The sequence below is a fragment of the Dama dama genome, chromosome 17, assembly GCF_033118175.1.
Source record: "Dama dama isolate Ldn47 chromosome 17, ASM3311817v1, whole genome shotgun sequence".
NCBI lineage: Eukaryota > Metazoa > Chordata > Mammalia > Artiodactyla > Cervidae > Dama > Dama dama.
In genome coordinates, this window is record NC_083697.1 from 28,359,893 (window position 1) to 28,381,369 (window position 21,477).

A 21,477-nucleotide genomic window follows, 5' to 3' on the forward strand; every position below is an offset into this window, starting at 1 on the left:
CTAAGAAATTTGGTATATGAGGGAGCTGGACTTCAGACCCAGGTTTGTCCAAATCCAGAGCCAGTAGGCCTCATCACTTACTATATTAGGGGGTCATTCTCAACAGAAGGTGAAGGCCAAGTACCCTGGTTCAGGATACAGAGTCCTAACTCTCCAACCTCATCTCCCCGTTACTCACAGCCTCCCACCACATGCTTCAAGAGTTTTCCCTTACATTCCACTGGCATTTATGCCTCTGTGCCTGTAAGACAAGGGTTCTCTGAACTCACATTTTCCTGTCAAAATGCCATTCTTTCTCACTATGAATCTAAATTTTAAAGTATTTAAATTGTAAAACCTATATATACATATATAATATATCTTTTATATATGTGTATTTATTATATAAATATAATTTATTATATATAGTTTATGTTGCTGTTTAGATGCTAAGTCATATCGTGCCCTTTTGGAACCCCGTGGACTGTAGCCTGCCAGGCTCCTCTGTCCATGGGATTCTCCCAAGAATACTGGCAAGAATACTGAAATGGGTTGCCATTTCCTCTTCCAGGGGATCTCCCTGACCCAGGGATTGAACCCTCGTCTCCTGTATGTGTCTCCTGCATTACAGGCAGATTCTTTACCACTGAGCAGCAGGGAAGCATTATATAATATATAATAAAAAATCAGACTGAAGCTTTTTGAGATGCCATTGTGGCCAACATTGTGTTTTGTGAGGAAGAAAAATGGTGGTGATGGTTGTGATGGTGGAAAGAATATAATTTTCTTTGAAATTTTAAATGCAAACATCTTGCATTTTGTTAAACAGGGAATGACTCCTTGAGGCAGGGGTCCTGATTAATCCTTGGTCATGAATGTCTACCACATATTAGACACTTCTGTGTATATTGACTTAGATTTTCCCTTCTCTCACATAATTTTCTCTTTGGTTCTGTCAAACTTATAGTTTGTACCTCTATTATAATACTCATCATACTTGTTGCATTAGTAATAAGTTTTGTTAATAGAAAAAAAAAATTTGACTGATAGTGATTTATACAATTACTCCAAAGCTTGGCAGTCCAAGACTGACGCAACAACTCATGATGTCATCAAGGAACCAGCTCCTCCTTACTTGTCTACTATCCTGGGTATAGGAATTTCTATTCTCATGGTTGAATGATGGCTGTTGGCCCTCCAAGTAGTATATCGACATTCTGAGAAGGAGAAAGAAATATGAGAGGGCAAAGAGTAAACGGTATCATCCTCAAAAGGCCTTTTCATTTGTTTGGGAATGAAATTCCTCCTCAGGGACTCCCACTGATATCTCATTACATGGAAGTATGACACGTGGGCACCTCTAGCTGCAGAAGTAGATAGGAATTGGAATATTTGGCTTTTCAGCCTATATAGCAGGGGAGGCCAAGGGAGAAGAGACTGAAGCGGGTGTTTATGAAACCAATTATAGGTCTGCCCTATCAGTTTTTTTAGTTACTTCGTATAAGTGATTTTTGGAGGGGCGGGTGTATTGTAAGCCTATAGAAAACAAAGGATGTGTTTTGGTAATATTTGCATTATCCAAGTGACTATCAAGAGACTGTCCTAACACTTATTAGTGTCTAAAACATTGTGGCTGCTCCATCTTGTGTTGTATTTTTTTTTTTTTACTTTAATTTTGAAATAAGAACTAAGCAGGAATGAGTGACTGTAGTTTCTCTGAATATGATGGAATCCATAGATTTCTCTTTGGTGCCTCATTTCCTCATGTCAGTATTGTAAAGCTACCTGCCCCTTTTCTGCTTCAAAATGACCTATTAGAGAGGAGAATATAACAGAAATATTACTAGGATTATTTGAAGTACAGCTCAGAAAGCAGGGTGGGAAAGAAATCATATAAAAACATGATGGTGAACAAGGGCTTTTTCAAGAAAGATAAAAAGGTAAAAATTAGGAAAATATATTGTAATAAAAAAAATTCAGTTGAAAGTTAAGAATAGTCTAACCTATTTTAGCCATTCATAAAGGGGAAAAATAAGTACTTCATTTAAATTGCTCAAATTGCTATTTGAATAATTTATTTAAATCTCACATTGCTATTCTATATCTATACTCTTTCAAAACAGATTTTCTTCCTCTTCCCTATATCATCTTATTCTTAATTATAAATCATGAGGAATCAAGATAAAAGAGCTGCACACGAAGATTCAGAACCATCCACAGAGGTGAATCACACAGCCTCCTCATATCAAGGAAGACAGGTATGATCAAATGTAAAACATCCCAACCGTTTCCTTAAGGTGGTGACTGTATATTTCCAAATCCTTGACAGAATTGTATTCTGTTCCTTCTCTGTCACTCAGTTAACAACTCTCTCCATTCTTAAATCCCCAAACTGTTGGTAGGTGTGATTACCAGTTTTCCCAGATAGTCCGCAGCTGGCCCTACATGGAGAGCCTGTGAGATGCCTTATGTTCCCAGCCTAACCTCTAGAATGATGCTGGTTTCTTCCTCCTCTTTCTTTATTGCTTAAAATTCAAGTAAATGAATGAATATGAACTTGTTTTCACCACAGATGATTATCTCTTTCTGAATCACTCTGACATATTTAGTAGCTATTGCCTTGAGTTGTGTTTTAAACAGGCTAATTTTTAAACCCAGTATTGAAAAACATAATGAAATTTTATGTGACTCAATAATGCTGCAAATATTGACTCAGTGGTAAGTACTCCTTACATAGTTCTTGTTCCAAGCATTCACCAATTAGCTAGTAATGAAGCTGTTTGTTTCTCCTGTAAAATGTTAGCCTTGATTCTAGCAACGGAAATTTGATTTGTGATGTGATGGCTCAGTAACTATAAAAAGGTACAGTAAATACATAGTTGTAAGAATTTTTTAATTGCTTTAAACACAGCAGGAAACAGTTATGAACCTCAGAGGTATAGATGGAAATGAACCAACAGAAGGAAGCAACTTACTGAATAGCAATGAAAAAGTGCAAGAAACACCAGCTGAGCCAAATCATTTGCAAAGACGAAGACAAACACATGCTTGCCCTCCACATGGTTTACTGGCTAGAGTAATAACAAATGGTATGTACATGGTAAGGATGAATTCAGAACAACAGGGTAAAAGATAAGGTTGTTATAATGATTGATTCCAAAATAATACGGCTTAAAGGACAAAAAGACGTTTACTTCTCTCTCACATAAAAACTACAAGGTGAACCACTTATAATTGTAGGTAACTCTGCTTCATAGCCCTTCAGGGTCCTAGGCTAACAGGCTCTGCCACCTTCAACACAGGGCTTTCAAGAGCGCCTTGTCACCACTGTTACAGCTAGTAGGAAGAGGGAGAGATCAGAGATCAAACGCATCTACCTTTTCTGTGTCTGAGGGATTTCACAGGGTTATGTAAGGCTTTCAGTGAGAAAAATGATTGAGAAATCACTTACAAACAGAAAAGCACTACGTAAATGTTAGTTGTTATTACTGTTAAGTAATGCCAGTAATGTTTGAGCAAGCAGCTCAGTTTTTACTTCCAAATGAATTCATCATTTTTTTAAGTAAAGATCCTAGTGTCCAATTCAGCTTATTGCTGCTCCTAAAATTTGGGGGGTAAGTATTATCTCAGCACTATTTTGAATGTTGTTAGGGTTGGGATCTATTTGTCTTTTAGGAATGGATGTGGTTTTTGGAGGCAAGTCATACATTATTGTATCAGTTTGGTAAATAAATGCATGTCCAGATTCAGTAATGCTGTTTTTGTTCAAAGGGAATGTGTACATATGTATCTATATTATATGTATATTGGAGGATGTGTAATATGGTAGGAAAAAGGAGAAGGGGATTGAAACTTGTCTATAAACACAAATTTAAAGACAGGTTCAAAAACTTCCTTGAGGGATGACAGTATCATTAGAGTAAATATATGGCCTCCCCCAATAAATATGTTGATCTCAAAGTATGTTTACTGAAAAATCAGACTCACTTCTTTATAGTTATACTTCATTTATGAGGTCTGAAAAACATTTTTATCATTCTCAACTAGGATAGTGGAAGCCAAGCATAATATGTTATACGATACTTCAGGCTCCAGTATGTTTTCAATGAAATTAGGTAAGTTTTTAAACTACCTTAAGGAAAAAAAAAATCTCAAAGTTTATCTAAAACTTGTAGAGAAAACCAGGTTCCAAAATATACACTAGTTGAGAAAGCAGTAGATAATGTAATAATCTTTCTGTCCTTTTTGTTATTTTTTTTTTTAACTTTCTCTGTTCAAGTTATGGCACACTTCTAGTTAAAACATTTAAGTCTCCAACAAGTCCCAAAGATAAAGTTACAGTACAAAAAACATGGATTGCACTTCGGGCAGGGTATACATGAATGGTGTGATTTGGAGACTGATTTTGGTTGTTTAAGATGAGGGGTTTGGAGGAGATAGTTGTTGTTTGTTTTTGTGGGTTTTTTTGTTTGTTTGTTTTTTCAGCTGCATGGCTTGCAGGATCTTAGTTCCCTGACCAGGGATTGAACCCGGGCCACAGCAGTGAAAGCGCCAGTCCTTACCACTGGATCTCCCAGAATTCCCTTGGAGACTAATTGTTTAAAAGTCTGTAATCATTGTCTATAAAGCTGCCTGAGAAATGAGGATTCATCATATATAAACAGCTCTCATTTATGTTCTTGTACTACTGCTCCGGAGGCTGACAAGATTGCTTTAAAGCAATCAGTACACAAAGTATTCAATACACAAAGTATTCTTCTTAAAGGAGTAAATCTTACAAAGTATTCAGTACACAAAGTATTCTTCTTAAAGGAGTAAATCTTACATGGGAAAATATTATTTTTCAAAAGTATAGATAGTAAATTATTAACCGAATGAAACATGATTCAGAGAAACCTTAGGAATGTACATTTACTATGTATTTAGAACTTCATTATGAATATAATGGAAAGAAAAAAGAAAGGAAAAGGAAAATTATAGGGTTTTTTTTTTTTAAAGTAGTATCAAAGTAAAAAAACTCTTAATTCTACCTTTCAGAATTTAGTATAAAACTGGGTTTTTGCTGTGATAAAATAAAATTAATAGCTGGCAATTCCTACTTTCCCATTATACTTCCAAAACTGTTAGAAATTTCAGTCCCTATAACTGGTTGGGAAATTCTGAAGGCCTATTTGTTATCTTGTAATAGCATCATAAACCTAGAAAACCTGGAACAATTATGTAGGGGTTTTAAAAGGGGGACGTTGGACTTGATCTCTAGCAGTGTGTAGATAAGGCTCAAGGAACGATCCTCTAATTTATACCAATGAAAACATCTAAAAACAATAAGTCTTTTTAAATATACCTTTTATCTGACAAGAAAACAGGAAGTCATCAGACCCCGAAACCGAAGTATAATTAGGAGAGATGAACACTTAGCTGGCCTTCACTCCAGAGGCTTTTGGAAAACACCAGTGAACTTGAGATTCATTTTGAGAACTGTGAGGATACAGGAGGCTTTGCTAGAGCCTGCCCAGGTTGGGAAGAGTATCATAGGAGAAGTCATTTTCCCTCACCCAAAACTGGAACCAGTGTGATGGTGTATATGAGGTAAACCTGCCCTGCATAGGGGCCCAGTCACTAAACCTGTCTGTCTAAACTGTAGTGCTGGCTGGGGGAGGGGAGAGTCTCCCCTAAAAATGGGTAACTTCATTCTGATTTGTGCTCCAAATTCACAGACAAGAACCTCAAGCTGAAAATATATGTAAAAGTGGTCCCAGATTGTAGTGTCTAATGGTTGAAGCAAATACAGATCCTATCTGGGAAAACTCATTTAACCTAAGGCTCCAACAATTCCCAAAGATAAAGTTCCAAGGATGAGTTCATTGTTGCAAGAAAACAAACAAACAACAACAACAAAATCACAAACAAATGCACAAGGAAACATTTCAAACTTTTTCATTATCAGAAAATAGAATATAAAATATTTCTGATATCTACAAAGGAGTTAAAGAAGAAATAGCAAATATGACTATAAAACATATAACTCTGTAAAAATGAACAGATTTTACTAAGAACCAAATTAAAATTCTAGAAATGAAAAATAATTAAAAGTTAAAACAGTAAATGGATTAGACAGCAGAGTAAGTGAAAAGCAAATTGGTTAACTAGCAAATAGATCTCTACAGTGCAAAACACAAAGATGGGAAATGTGAAACTAGGGTTAGTAATGTGAAGCGGGTATAAACATTTAGTCATAGTTCCAGAAACAGAGACTAGGAGGAATGAGGGAGATAAAATATTTGAAATACAGAATTTTCCAGAACTGATAAAAAGGATAAATCCTAAGCAAACCAAAAGGAAGCCATTCCTTAATGTATACTGAAATTGCAGAAAATCAAAGGAAAAGAAAGATCTTAAAAACAACCAAAGAAAAAGAATTCCCTAAAAGAGATAAAATTAGGCTTAAAAAAAATAATGAAAGACAGAAAACCAAAGAGTAATATTTTCAAGGGACTGAAAGTGACTCTCGACTTAGAATCGTATACCTGGAAAAGCTATCTCCTAAGAATGAGAATAAAGATAATTCCAGATAAATAAAACTAAAAATTTGCTATCAACACATCTTCATAAGAAATAGAGCATGCTCTGCTACATGAATTAGTTTATTAGTTCAGTCAGTTCAGTTACTCAGTTGTGTCTGACTCTTTGTGACCCCATGGACTGCAGCACGCCAGGCTTCCCTCTCCATCACCAACTCCAGGAGCTTACTCAAACTCATGTCCACAGAGTCAGTGATGCCTTCCAACCATCTCATTCTCTGCCGTCCCCTTCTCCTGCCTTCAATCTTTCCCAGCATCAGGCTCTTTTCCAGTGAGTCGGTTCTTCGCATCAGGTGGCCAAAGTATTGGAGTTTCAGCTTCAGCATCAGTCCTTCCAATGAATATTCAGGACCAACTTCCTTTAGGATGGACTGGTTGGATCTCCTTGCAGTCAAAGGGACTCTCAAGAGCCTTCTCCAACACCACAGTTCAAAAGCATCAATTCTTCGGCACTTGGCTTTCTTTACAGTCCAACTCTCACATGACTACTGGAAAAACCATAGCTTTGACTAATCAGACCTTTGTTGGTAATGTCTCTGCTTTTTAATATGCTGTCTAGATTGGTCGTAAGTTTTCTCCCAAGGAGCAAGCGTCTTAATTTCATGACTGCAGTCGCCATCTGCAGTGATTTTGGAGCCCAAAAAAGTAAGTCTGTCGCTGTTCCCATTGTTTCCCCCTCTGTTTGCCAGAAGTGATGGGACCAGATGCCATGGTCTTAGTTTTCTGAATATTGAGTTTTAACCTAACTTTTTCACTCTCCTCTTTCACTTTCACTTTCATCAAGAGGCTCTTTAGTTCTTCACTTTCTGACATAAGGATGGTATCATCTGCATATCTGAGGTTATTGATATTTCTCCTGGCAATCTTGATTCCAGCTTGTGCTTCCTCCAGCCCAGCATTTCTCATGATGTACTCTGCATATAAGTTAAATAAGCAGGGTGGCAATATATAGCCTTGACATACTCCTTTCCCGATTTGAAACCAGTCTCCTGTTCCATGTCCAATTCTAACTGTTGCTTCTTGACCTGCATATACATTTCTCAGGAGGCAGATAAGTTGGCCTGGTATTCCCATCTCTTTAAGAATTTTCCAGAGTTTGTTGTGATCCACACAGTTAAAGGCTTTGGCATAGTCAATAAAGCAGAAGTAGATGTTTTTCTGGAACTCTCTTGCTTTCTCAGTGACCCAATGGATGTTGGCAATTTGATCTCTGAATTAGTTTATATACAATGGCAAATAGGTAATTGTGTTGCTGTAATATGGAGTTTGCATTCTTGTATATAATTTTTCCTGGCATATTAGTATTTAACATGATCGAGCAATGGCAGATTAAGTATGAAGTGAAAGATCAGGTATTACAATTATAAAGCTTTACTAACTTTAAAGATAAAACATTTTAAAAAGCTGAACATCCTGTGTAAGTTCCTTCTTTTCAGGCAGTTGGCTGTTCTCTTAGGGACTCAAACACTTAAACTTGCCACGATGTTAAGGTATCTAATGAGACCACAAGTCGATGAAGAATTTGTCAACAGTTAAAAAAATTAACAACAACAAACCATTTGATTAATGGAAAAGACTACAGTCTGGGTCAGATTTTGGTGGAACTGCTCTCTATCTAGAGCAAATGCTTTCAAGATTCTACATCTGAAATACTGTGATTCCAGGGTTTCAGTTGTCGGGTTTTGGGGGTTTTTTTTTTGTTTTGGCCAAGCCACACGGCTTGTGGAATTTTAGTTCACCAACTAGGGATCAAACCCAGGACACTGCAGTGGAAGTGCCAAGGCCTAACCTCTGAACAGCCCAGAAATTCCCTGGTTCCAGGGTCTAAGTCTGCAACGAAGAGGTTGACTACGGGGGATACAAATATTAGTGGAGATATAACTGTGCTGGCACTTTTATTAGGATTGTTGTTTTTGTTAGTGCTTTGGTCACAAGCTTTGAGTTGTGAATGGTCTGCCCTACTCTTTTTCCTGTGAGCCTTTCTGTTTTCAAAGTTCAATTTTGTAGAACACAGTGTTTTCAAACAGGGAAACATATCTCACTTTCTAATAGACATGCCTCTCCAAAAGGAAATACTTCAGGCAGCAAAATAATTGTCCAGATGAAAGGTTTGAGATGCCATAATGAATGATGATCAAAAAAAGGTAAGTATGTGGGTAATTCTAAACAGACATTGACTATAGAAAAGAAGCAATAATTAAACAATAAAGTTTAATTCAAAGCAGAACTAGAATACGAAAATACTGGAGTATGATTGTTCGGGTGTTCTCATGTTCCGTGAAGAGGATAAAGATAGCAACTGTTTCTCTTTTTTTATTACTAGTGAATATTGATGGTAAAATTACAAGAAAAAATAAGGGAACTGTAAAAAATCCAAAATAGTAGTTTCTTCTTACAGTGTGAAAGGAAGTGGGTGATAGGATTAAGAAGGGTGCATAGGTAGATTCAGAGTCACTGGTAATATCCTGCTTTTTAAGACAGTTGATAATTGCCCCGTTGTTTATTTTACTGATGTTCTTTAAAACTTACATGTGGTTATAAATATTTGTATTATGTATTCATTTTCTTATGATTGGATTATATTAAAACCTGGAGATGACAACTCATTGGTAGAAACTAGTTTTCCTGGTTTATTTCAGTTACCATGGTGGTTCTTCTGTGGGCGGTGGTTTGGTCAATTACCGGCACTGAATGTCTTCCTGGAGGAAACTTGTTTGGAATTATAATGCTGTTCTATTGTGCCATCATTGGAGGTAAACTTTTCGGACTCATTAAGTTACCTACATTACCTCCACTGCCTCCTCTTCTGGGTAAGTGCTAAACACGTCCTGTTTTCTTCAGAGTAAATCATATTTTAAAAACAGTAGCTTGGAAAGCTCTGGGAGATAGATATAAAATATTTTTGTATTTGCTGTACTAGAACCAAAACAAAAGCCAGTTGTTAAATTTTAAGATCAGTGAGCAGGTTGTTAAGTAGATTTTAAAATAGATTTTTATTGATTTATTTTGTTTATTTTTTGGCCATGCCATTTGTGGGATCTTAATTTTCCAACCAGAGATTGAACCAGACCCCAGAAGTGAAAACGCTGAGTCCTTAACCACTGGATTGCCAGGGAATTCCCTAAACAGCAATTTTAAAAAATTAAGTTATATGTAATGTATAAAATATATATATAAATATATAAAATATATATAAAAATGAAATAACTTACAATAAAAACAAGAGCAATAAATACTCAAAACAGATCATTTCCTAATTATTTTACTAAATATTCCTCTTATCTATGCTCTTGAGATTATGGAAATAATATATAATGGTGTGCCTGTCACTGTCTTCCTAAACCCACATTCTTTGACACTCTGTTGGTAGCTTAACATCAGCCATGGTGGAAGTATCTGTACAACAGAAATCAGCAAGTGCTAGAAATTAGGACTTAATATATTATTAATCATTCACATCATTGATAAATGAGTGATGTTCCAACATGCATTTTCATTGTTTCATTTTCATCTTATTCATTAACATAAACAAAACTATCAACCAATATTCCTGATGACACTATACTCACTCATAAGTGATATAAGCGACGTCTTTGCTAAATCAGCATTTATTTGTAATGTGATTTTGTCAATTCATGGTTGAACTGCAACCATAGTTGGTTATGAATATGGAGTTCAACAATGAAAAATAATTAGAGCATTCTGTGAAAATCAATTGGCTACATAGAATTTGGGGCTTCCTGGGTAGCTCAATTGGTAAAGAATCTGCCTGAAGTGCAAGAGACCTGAGTTCAATCCCTGGGTTGGGAAGATCCCTTGGAGGAGGGCACAGCAACCCACTCCAGTATTCTTGCCTGGAGAATTCCGTGGACAGAGGAGCCTGGTGGGCTACAGTCCATGGGGTCACAAAGAGTCAGACACAGTGATGATTGTTGTATATTTATAAACTATATTCTACACATCCTGTATATCAGTAAAATTTATAACAAATATGTAAATATATACATATAAATACACACATGTCTTTGGAGACCTATTTATTAAGCATTTACCAGCATATTATTGGGTGTCCCAACTTTCCAAACATGATACACATGAAAATTAGTCTTAACACTGGACATTGTGTCTTTAATGTTTCTTCTAAAAATTCTATGTTATAAAATTTTAGTTTACTACTTTCATTCTACCACAAAAGAGATTTTGTGTCCTTTTCTAACATACATAAATCACTTTTATTTTAAAATTGCATACCTTTTACACATACAGATGTATTTGCACACATTTCCTGAGTTAAATTGTTTTCTGTTATCTTATGTTAGCGAGGACAATGAATATATTTGCTTTTGAATTTGTGGTTAGCGGCAGCACTTTAGTCATGTCTGACAGTTTGTGACCCCATGGACTGTAGCCCACCAGGCTCCTCTGTCCATGGGATTTCCCAGGCAAGAATACTGGAGCGGGTTACCATTTCCTCCTCCAGGGGATCTTCCTGACCCAGGGATCAAACCCAGGTCTCCTGCATCTCCTACATCGCAGGTAGATTCTTTACCACTAGTGCCACCTGGGAAGCCCCTCTGTGGTCAGCAGTTGAAGCTAAATGTAAAAAGAACTAGAGTTATTTACATCTTTTAAAATTTTTATTTATTCTTTATTTTATTTTTGGCTGTGCTAGGCCTTTGTCGCTGCTCAGGCTTTTCTCTAGTTGCAACAAGCAGGGTTGTGGTGCCTGGGCTTGTCGTTGTGGTGGCGTCTTATGTTGCGAAGCATGGGCTCTAGGGCACCCAGACATCAGTAGTTGAGTTGCGGATCCTGGGCTCTAGAACACAGGCTCAGTAATTGTGACACCCAGGCTTAGCTGCTCTGAGGCAGGTGGGATCTTCCCAGCATGTCTCCTTCACCAGCAGGCAGATTCTTTACCACTGAGCCACCAGGGAAGCTGGAGTTATCATGCACTATTTCTTAATATATTTTTCAATTTTAGGTAAAACTACAGAGTTTTTGCTTTTGTTTTTTTGCTTAATTAATATTATTTATCATGAGTGCTTTTTGTTCTCTGAAGTTTATTAATGGCATTGTTGTTAAAATGAGTTGTTTCTAGATATGCCTGTGAAGTGAAAGTGAAAGTCGCTCAGTCATGCCCGACTCTTTGCAACCCCATGGACTATATAGTCCATGAATTCTCCAGGCCAGTATATTGGATGGAGTAGGTAGCCTTTTCCTTCTCCAGGGGATCTTCCCAACCCAGGGATCAAACCCAGATCTCCCACATTGCAGGTGGATTCTTTGCCAGCTGAGCCACAAGGGAAGTCCAGGAAAACTAGAGTGGGTAGCCTATCCCTTCTCCAGGGGATCTTCCCGACCCAGGAATCAAACTGGGGTCTCCTGCATTGCAGGCGGATTCTTACCAACCGAGCTATGAGAGAAGCCCTGGATATGCCTGTATGCTATGATAAAAGGTTGGCAATCCATCTCTTTTGTAAATAAGATATTATTGGAATGCACCCATGCTCATTCCTCTGCATATGTCTGTGGCTGTTTTCACATCACAGTGCAAAGTTGTGAAGTTGTGAAAGAGACCCTGTGGCCCACAAAATCTAAGATGTTTCTTATCTGATCTGCCCCTTGGCAGAAAGTGTTTGCTGACTCATATATCTAAATCAATGTTTTTCAAACTTTATCACAGAAAAATCTGTAGATCTGAGGATGGAACCTGAGATTTTGCATTTCTAATAAGTTGTTTTAGAGAGAGAGAGTTAGTTGCTTCAGTTGTGTCCGACTCTTTTGTGACCCCGTGGACTGTAGCCAGCCAGGATCCTCTGTCCATGGAATTCTCCAGGCAAGAATTTTGGAGTGGGTTGCCATTTCCTCCTCCAGGGGATCTTGCTGACCCAGGGATCAAACCTAGGTCTCCTGCCTTGCAAGCGGATTCTTTACCATCTGAGCCACCAGGGAAGCCCAATAAATTATCTTAAGTTTTCAAATAGTCTAATAATCATAAGTTTTCAAACCTGGTTGCACATAGGAATCATTTCAGGAAGTTTTTTTAAAAGCTGGTGCCCAGAGATTCTGAATTAATTGATGTGCTGTATGCCCTGGGCATCAGAATTTTTAAAAGCTCCCCAAGTGATTCTAATATGCAACCTAAGTTGAGACTGCTGTTCCAGAATCCATGAAAAAGTGCTTTACTTCATCTTTTTTCCCCATTCTATGCCTGTTGTTACAACAGAATATACCAGGTACCCAAGTGGTACATCCTTGGGCCTTGAGATCACATGAAATCTCCGGGGGTAACTGAAAGTATTCTCGAAGGTCACATATCTGATGTATCTTACCATCCCTTTTTGCAGTGTTAATACTTGTGACAGAAGAAAGTTTACCAGTTCTTATTGTAGTAGTGTTTGCTCAGTCAATTCAGTCGTGTCCAACTCTGCAATCCTATAAACTGTTACCTGCAAAGGCTCCTCTGTCCATGGGATTCTCCAGGCAAGAATACTAGAATGGCTTGCCATTTCCTCCTCCAGGGGATCTTCCCGGCCCAGGGATCTAACCAACATCTCCTGCATATTCTGCCTCCCAGGTGGATTCTTTACCACTAAGTGCCACTCAAATCACTATTGTAATAGGGCCGGGATCTGAAACTGGAACATTATCTGAATTCATAAAGGCTTGTTACGACAGAATGTGTGTGATAATTGCCTGTTCTATATTTTCAAAAACTCATTGAAATAATTGCTAGAGGGACTTCCCTGGTGGTCCAGTGTCTAAGACTCCATGTTCCCAATTCAGGGGCTCAGGTTTAATCCCTAGTCAGGGAACTAGATCCAACACACTGCAACTAAAGATCCTGTGTGCTGCAACTAATACCTAGCATGACCAAAATAAATACATAAATAAATATTTTTTTAAAGACTTAAAGAAGAAGAAATAATGGCTGGCAATGGAGGATGAAGGTGCATTTTTTGTTTCCAAAATGAACGTGAATGCAATTTCCATGGACCACTTTCCTTTGCCAGTGGTCTGCACTGGTGATTTTTATTTGAATGTTCTTCTTCTCGCCTGTAAGCCCACTTGGGCCTCTCCATTGGTTGTGGAGGAAAGAACACCTTTCTTAATAGAGGAGTATTATTCTTTTTTACTCTTAAATGGAAATATTTTTAAATATGCAAGAGTTATCAATTCATGGCCAATCTTATTTCATCTACCTCCAGGCTTTTTGGAAGCAAATTATTATTGAAAAAAAAATTTCCATAATGCAAATTAAGAAAAAAAGAATAACAGTCCTCCATCAAAGAAGGTGTTCTTTCTTCCCCAACCAAGGGAGCGGCCCACGTGGGCTTAAAGGCAAGAAGAGGACACCAGCCAAGTCCCTGTCAGGTGGCCCCAGCAACCCGGCCACTGGCAAAGGAAACTGAGTCCCAGGGAAATTGTCGCTTTGATTCGGGGAACAAAAAATGCTCCCTTCTACCTTAAAACTCCAAGAAAGCCTCATAACATATTAGATTATTGTTCTTTTTGATTTCAGGTAGTTACACGCTATAATAATTTATGGCTGATTTAGAGCCACATTTTAAGTTTCAGTAAGGAACGACTGGCATACTAATGACATCTATGGTTAGTGCAATATTTTGGACTTGATAATTCATCAGCATCCATAAATATGAAATATGCCTGTACCCTAGGGGTTAATATTTCCACTGCTAGAAATTATCCTGTGGATATACTTATACAAGCCTACAAATATGTAAGCTCCATGTGGACAAGGACCATGTTGGTCTAGCTCATATCTGTATTATCAGGGTATCATAAAGGTTTGGCCCTTAATAAACACTTGATGTCTGAACTGTGCTCATTTCGGCAATGTTTGTAATGAAAAATCTTTTAAGTTCATTAATTGGTCCCAAAATTATGGTACTTCCAATGGGATTCTTTTGCAACTATTAAAAAATAAGGCAAACACACATACCTCAGTGGAAATATGTCCAGGATATATTGTTAAATGAGGAAGAAATTATACAGTGGTATATAAATGTGCTTTTATTTGTGTCCAGTGCATGCACACACACACACATACACACACACACACAGGCATGCTTAAATAGGTATTGAAACTTTCTGAAAGTGGACAGAAAATCCTTAACTGTGGAAACAAACCTTTGAAGAATGAAGATCAAAAGTTGCAATTGAGGTGGGGCATATACTTGTCACTTTATCCTTGTCAGTAATTTTAAATTTTACCATAGGCATGTATTATTCTTATAATTATTCTTTTAAAGGTAGTTATTGTGGGCCAGTTATTACTTTCACAAATTCTAGAAAGACCGTGACTGCAGAATTCAGAACTTAGAGACCTTCTTCCAGATGAAATGTCAGTAATGAAATATGCCTGGGAGGGGTACTTCTTTACCTCTCTGCCTCTGGAGCAAGTCACAAAAAAGTACACTAGTGATTCTTTTCTGTTCTCATAGCTTATATTCAAAACATCCCAACACCCGTAAATGTGTCCAGTCATTTAACAGGTGGTGCTTATAAGGGCATGGTGAGATGAGGGCAGTGCTGGAGAACAGAGGCTAGAAGCCTCACAGGATCTGCTGGAGAAGTGTTTCCCTTTGTACAACATGTGGTGTTATCACTGAGGGCAGGATTCCCTCACACACTACTCAGTCACACTCAGCTGCCTGCCCTTCCCCAAATGTCACACTTCTTTTTCATACCTTGGAAGAAACTGCTTTCTCTTTCAGAGACTTTTCAACTCCTCAGTCTCTTCACCTCTCTTCATCTTTCTGGGACCCTTCTGACTCACTCCTTCCATCTCAGCTCATACAGTGCCTCCTCATGCTTCTGTAAAATTCAGTTGTCACTTTGTCTCGCTCCCCTAGAGGCTGAAAGCTTGTTGAGGTGTAGTACCCAGTTTTTGTTCATTATTATATCTCTAATGCCTATTATAGTATCTGAAACACTGAAGGCATTTGGTGAATGTTGAATGGCTAAGTGAAAAAAGAGTTACCACCTGACATGACAGAGCATGTCATATTTCTTCAAAACTCACTCTAAGCCTTTGCAGAGCAGATTGTGTGTTTTTAATTAAATTATCTTATGTGAAGGTAAAATAGAATCCATATAGGTATTTATTGATATTTCTGGTAATCTGACATAGCCAATAATTTCAGAAGCTATTTGCTCTTTACACACAAAGAGATGACTAAACTGGACATTGTATTAAAATTTTTTACATTTAAAATTTGATCACATTTTCTATCCAAATATTGCATCCTGTTTCTCCCTTTCAGGTTCAGTTTAGGAATTGTTAATTATTCTAATTAGTTGTTTTTATCTGCATATTAAAACCTTACATTAGCTCCTCTAATTGATTATATTAACTTCTTAAATTAAAAGTTTAACCTAATTTCACCTAACGAATAAGCAAAAAAGAAAGTCTTGATATTACCTACCTAGGATTATAGGGTTGTCTCTTTAATAGCTAAAATGCCAAAACTTACTGCCTTTGTTTGAAAACTGAATTGTTGACTTCTCCATTCTAGGCATGCTGCTTGCTGGCTTCCTCATCAGAAACATCCCTGTCATCAGTGATAACGTACAGATCAAGCACAAGTGGTCCTCTGCTTTGAGAAGCATAGCCCTGTCTGTCATATTGGTCCGCGCTGGTCTTGGGCTTGATTCAAATGTACGAAGTACAGATTTCTAATTATTGACTAGAATTTTGTTCCTTCACTTCTGCCAGTATTTAGAATCACTGAGCTTTGGGAATAGGGGTGGATGCTGCGTGACATTCTCAGGACGAGAAGAGAATCCATGCAGAACGGCCCCAGAAGATGTTGCCTATTCTTTCTTGGAGAAAAGTGGAGTTACTGTGTGGCAACAACACCAAGAATAATGATCCTCCACTTCTCTGACAGAGATATTGACTGTAGTTATAAATGGTGCTTGTGAGCGAGGAGATGTCATTTTTGGTGGGCAAAGCCCCATACAAGTTTTTAGGGCTGAGTACTGGCTCAGGAAATTGCCTTGTATATAGAATGAGTCTCAAATATGGGTTTTATTAATGCTTTTTACATGTATGTTTTGACTGTGGGAATGAATATTTTGGGGGATAAAGGTTTTCATCCAAGCCTCATTTGGAGACCACAGATTATAAATAAAGCTAAACCGAGAGGATTAAATCAGCTAGTGTGTGGATTATGAACACAGACACTGGAAGTGGCCTGCTTGGGTGCAAACCTAGATTCACAACTCACTGATGTTGTGATCTGAGGCAAAGCACTTTAACGTGTGCCTTTTTACATGAGGACATCTACAAAATGGGCATAATGATATTACCTGTATCATAGGGCTGCTATGAGGAATAGATAAGCTTTCTCTAAACACTTAGAACACAGGATGTTCTAAGCGGGACATTCCCAGAAAATGTGTGATGATCTGAGTACACATTAATTGCAAAAGCAATTAAGGTCATAATCTCTGCAGGTCTTTAGAGAATTGTTTTAGTATGTCTGTGTTTATATTTCAGGCCCTGAAGAAGTTGAAGGGTGTCTGTGTAAGGTTATCCTTGGGTCCTTGTCTTGTGGAGGCGTGTGCATCTGCTGTCCTGGCCTACTTCCTCATGGGTTTACCATGGCAATGGGGATTCATGCTGGGGTAATTCATGATTTTTCTTTGTTGTATGAAAAATATGCACAGACATTTTAGTGCTTTCACTGATTCCTTACAGGAGAATACATAATAGCATTTTCTTGAGGACATCAGAAAATACATCACTGATGTTCTTCAGTTCAATTCAGTTCAGTCACTCAGTTGTGTCCGACTCTTTGTGACCCCATGGACTGCAGCTCACCAGGCCTCCCTGTCCATTGCCAGTTCCCAGAGTTTACTCAGACTTAAGTCCATTGAGTCGGTGATGCCAGTCAACCATCTCATCCTCTGTCATCCCCTTCTCCTCCTGCCCTCAATCTTTCCCAGCATCGGGGTCTTTTCAAATGAGTCAGCTCTTCGCATCAGGTGGCCAAAGTATTGGAGTTTCAGCTTCAGCATCGGTCCTTCCAGTGAACACCCAGGACTGATCTCCTTCAGGATGGACTGGCTGGATCTCCTTGCAGCCCAAGGGACTCTCAGGAGTCTCCTCTGGAGTCACTTCGTGAGGCAGTGGCGACGGTGGTGGCGAGAGGATGAACAACAAGTCCGACGCATTGAAAGATGATGACAGTGGGGACCATGATCAGAATGAAGAAAACAGCACACAGAAAGATGGTGAGAAGGGAAAAACGGAACGAGACAAGAGTCAGAGCGGCAGCAAGAGGAAGGCTGTCGTCCCTGGGCCGGCCGAGCACCCCCTGCAGTATGACTACACTTTCTGGTACTCCAGGAGAACCCCTGGCCGTCCTACCAGCTCACAGAGCTATGAACAGAATATCAAACAGATTGGCACCTTTGCCTCTGTGGAGCAGTTCTGGAGGTTTTACAGCCACATGGTGCGTCCCGGGGACCTGACAGGCCACAGCGACTTCCATCTCTTCAAAGAAGGAATTAAACCCATGTGGGAGGATGATGCAAATAAAAATGGCGGAAAATGGATAATTCGACTGCGGAAGGGCTTGGCATCCCGCTGCTGGGAGAGTCTCATCTTGGCTATGCTGGGGGAACAGTTCATGGTTGGGGAGGAGATCTGCGCGGCTGTGGTCTCTGTCCGCTTTCAGGAGGACATTATCTCTATATAGAATAAGACTGCCAGCGATCAAGCCACCACGGCCCGCACACGGGATACGCTTCGGCGAGTGCTTAACCTACCTCCCAACACCATTATGGAATACAAAACCCACACCGACAGCATCAAAATGCCAGGCAGGCTGGGCTCCCAAAGGCTCCTTTTTCAAAACCTCTGGAAGCCGCGGTTGAATGTGCCATGACCCTCTCCCTCTCTGGATGGCACCATCATTGAAGCCAGCATCATCGGAGTCTCTTGTTCTGTTGGTGTGCTACCTGGAAGATCCTTCCGTCCCAGACAAGAGGAATTGGAAGAGCATTTTATGTTTTAAGGACAGGCTGACATGCAGCAGCTATGACAACAGCTGAGATCACTTAATAAATGGTGCTAAACTAAAAAAAAAAAAAAAAAGTCTCCTCCAACAGCAGAGTTCAAAAGCATCAATTCTTCAGCTGATGTTCTAGCATAATCTAAATATTAGCTCCAAAGTATAGTATATATAATAATAGTGTGTGTCTAACTTTATGGGCTTCCCAAGTGGCGCAAGTGGTGAAGAATCCACCTGTCGATGCAGAAGATGTGGGTTTGATCCCTGGATTGGGAAGATTCCCTGGAGAAGGACATTCAGCAACCCACTCCAGTATTCTTGCCGGGAAAATTCTTTGGACAGAGGAGCCTAGCAGACTACAGTCCTTGGAGTTTCAAAGAGTCAGACACACTGAGCACACATGCAGAGAGCAAAGATGTCTAACTTTTGCAGTGATTATAATAAACTACTGAAGAAATCATGATCTTTTACCTCTGTGTGATTCCTTGTTAGTGAGAGATGTGCCAGGTCTCATCTGAGAGTCTGTACAAAGAATAAAAGATACAGTAACAGTGATCAACACTCAGCACTGTTTTCCTCCTTCTTCCATCACCAGACTGTTTTGATTATGTGGTTAAGAGCCATGAGAAGTAAATAAATATGCAAGTACTTAGTAATTTAGTGTTAGTGAGTAGACAAGAAGTAAATTCTTACTTCTAAGGGTTACGACCCTGGAGCTACATGGCTTGGATTCAAATCCCAGCCCTGTGACTTTGCATTACGCAAATAACTTCTTTGGCAAGTTATTTAATCTCTTTGTGCCTCAATTTACCCATTTGCAAAAATGAAGATAATTATTGTAAGTATTTCATGGAGTTATTGTGAGAATTAATTTGGTTAATATATATAAAATGCTTAAAATAGTGTTTGGCATGCAGTAAGCTCTCTAAAATGCTTTTCTACTGTTTCTACTGCTCCCATGATGAGTATCACAGTCAGTGTCATTACAGCCTTCTCCTTCTAATCTATTGTTTTATTTTACATACAAAGTCCTAGTAGAATGCCTAATTTTAGTGAGTTCCAATTCAAAAAGTCTGTGTTTTTCAGACCTCATACCATGAATGATTTTTTGTTTTTCTTTTTTAAAAAATGATTCCTGGGGCATAACTCCAATAGGTCTTTTATAACACTCATAAATATATATTTTTAGGCAACCTAAGTAATTCTAATATAGATCACCCATAGCCACACTTTGACAAAGTATTCTGTGGAACTTGTATGTGTGCGTATATTTCTGGTTTGGTTCTTTGCTGCCGTCTGAAAGGCTATAGTTTTCTAAAGTATAATCTCTAAAAGAGTAGTGGTCACTATAATTTTAATAACAGCAGCAGTAGTAGTAAGATACTGTCATAAATGCCTAAAGCACTGCCTGCTTAGTTTTGTTTTAGGTGCTGTGTCTCCAGCTGTCGTGGTGCCTTCAATGCTCCTTTTGCAGGAAGGAGGCTATGGTGTCGATAAAGGCATCCCCACCTTACTCATGGCTGCTGGCAGCTTCGATGACATTCTGGCCATCACTGGCTTCAACACCTGCCTGGGCATGGCCTTCTCCACAGGTACACCAATCCATTCACAACGTGCTTTTCTCTCGTACTCTAAAGACATAGGTTATGATGTTATAAGCATGGCATAGTTGCTTGATAGAGGCAACTTAAAATAGAAAAAGTCACCTCCCGAGAGTTAGTTCCATACCTAAGACAGGACCAGTAGCTTCCTGTCTTTACTCTCTTCACCATCTAGACAGAAACTGCTCAAGCAATCTGGTAAGTTCAGTAAGGGGAGATTCAAATTTTCAGAGTTTAAAAGAGGATTAGAACAGCTTTTGCATGGAGTCTCTGGAAAAGTTGGGTCTTGGAGACCTCACACAAGGGATGAGGAGATTTTCAATGACAGAGAGCAGGCCAAGTGGGAGAAACAGCACTCTTCTAAAATAGGAAGAGTTTTAACATTTTATGGGTAATAGCAGCAAATGATTTTAATGGGTATCTTTTTAATACTCAGTGTTTGATATTGATATGGACACATTATATTTTAAGTAGTAATAAAAAAAGAAGGCATTTTTTTTCTCCCCCAGTATTATTTAACACTTTCACTCTCCTTTGGTGCAGCATAAATTTAAGTTCATTTTTTAATCCATGTCCAAGTTTGGGAGATAAGATAAGATTTGTGGTTTCATACTATTGGCAAAATGTAGTTGTAGCTTAGTTGTAATTATCTTCAGATTATCTCACAGGAACACACCTTCTTAGAAGGTCATGGATTTTCAGGCTCTCCACCCTGCTGTAGTTTTTTTTTTTTGGTTTGGTTACATATGATTTTTGCCGATTAACTAGAACTTCATCTCTTCCTGTTGCCCCAAAGTTGTCAAATATATACACTCCCTGCCGTATGTCATGGGAAAATTGATCTTGTCAAAACATGGCTTTCATAAGGTTACCTTCCCGGTCAAGAATCAATGAGGGGGACTTCCCTGGTGATCCAGTGGTTAAGACTTCACCCTTCCAATGCAGGAGGTATGGGTTCAATCTCTAGTTGGGGAACTAAAATCCCACATGCTGTGTGGTGCAGCCAAAAAAATATATATATATATATATACACAAGGATTCCCCCTTACCTATTAAGTCAGATCTACACTTTGTCTCTTTTAATTCTGCTGTACCTATCCAGACGTATGTTCTCACTGTTTTCCTGATATATACACCTTTAAAATAATGGTTGTCAGCCTCAGCTGCACACTAGTATTACCTGGGGAGTTTTTTAAGATACTCATGTTAGGTACCACCTTTAGGCCAATTAAATCAGAACCTCTGGGAATGGAAACCATGGCTTTAGAGTTT

The 21,477-nt window shown here is 38.6% G+C and overlaps 2 protein-coding genes across 7 annotated transcripts in view; both read left to right on the plus strand.

Annotated features, from left to right (window-relative positions):
- Positions 1 to 21,477, plus strand: part of SLC9B2 (solute carrier family 9 member B2) — a 59,286-nt gene that overhangs the window by 13,085 nt on the left and 24,724 nt on the right. For 4 of the 6 annotated variants that reach the window (XM_061164297.1, XM_061164294.1, XM_061164295.1 and 1 more), the window contains exons 2-7: positions 2,103 to 2,237; positions 2,891 to 3,068; positions 9,200 to 9,370; positions 16,100 to 16,242; positions 17,086 to 17,213; positions 20,021 to 20,196. In XM_061164297.1, coding sequence (XP_061020280.1) covers positions 2,148 to 2,237; positions 2,891 to 3,068; positions 9,200 to 9,370; positions 16,100 to 16,242; positions 17,086 to 17,213; positions 20,021 to 20,196 — 886 coding nt within the window. In that variant the 5' untranslated portion in view covers positions 2,103 to 2,147. Of the gene's footprint in view, positions 1 to 2,102; positions 2,238 to 2,890; positions 3,069 to 9,199; positions 9,371 to 16,099; positions 16,243 to 17,085; positions 17,214 to 20,020; positions 20,197 to 21,477 lie in introns of those variants that run through there. The other 2 variants (XM_061164298.1, XM_061164299.1) reach the window with 2 other exon arrangements.
- Positions 17,598 to 18,655, plus strand: LOC133071675 (eukaryotic translation initiation factor 4E type 2-like). The gene is given in 1 exon segment (XM_061164301.1): positions 17,598 to 18,655. A coding segment is annotated over 1 exon segment (738 nt). The 5' UTR covers positions 17,598 to 17,740; the 3' UTR covers positions 18,479 to 18,655.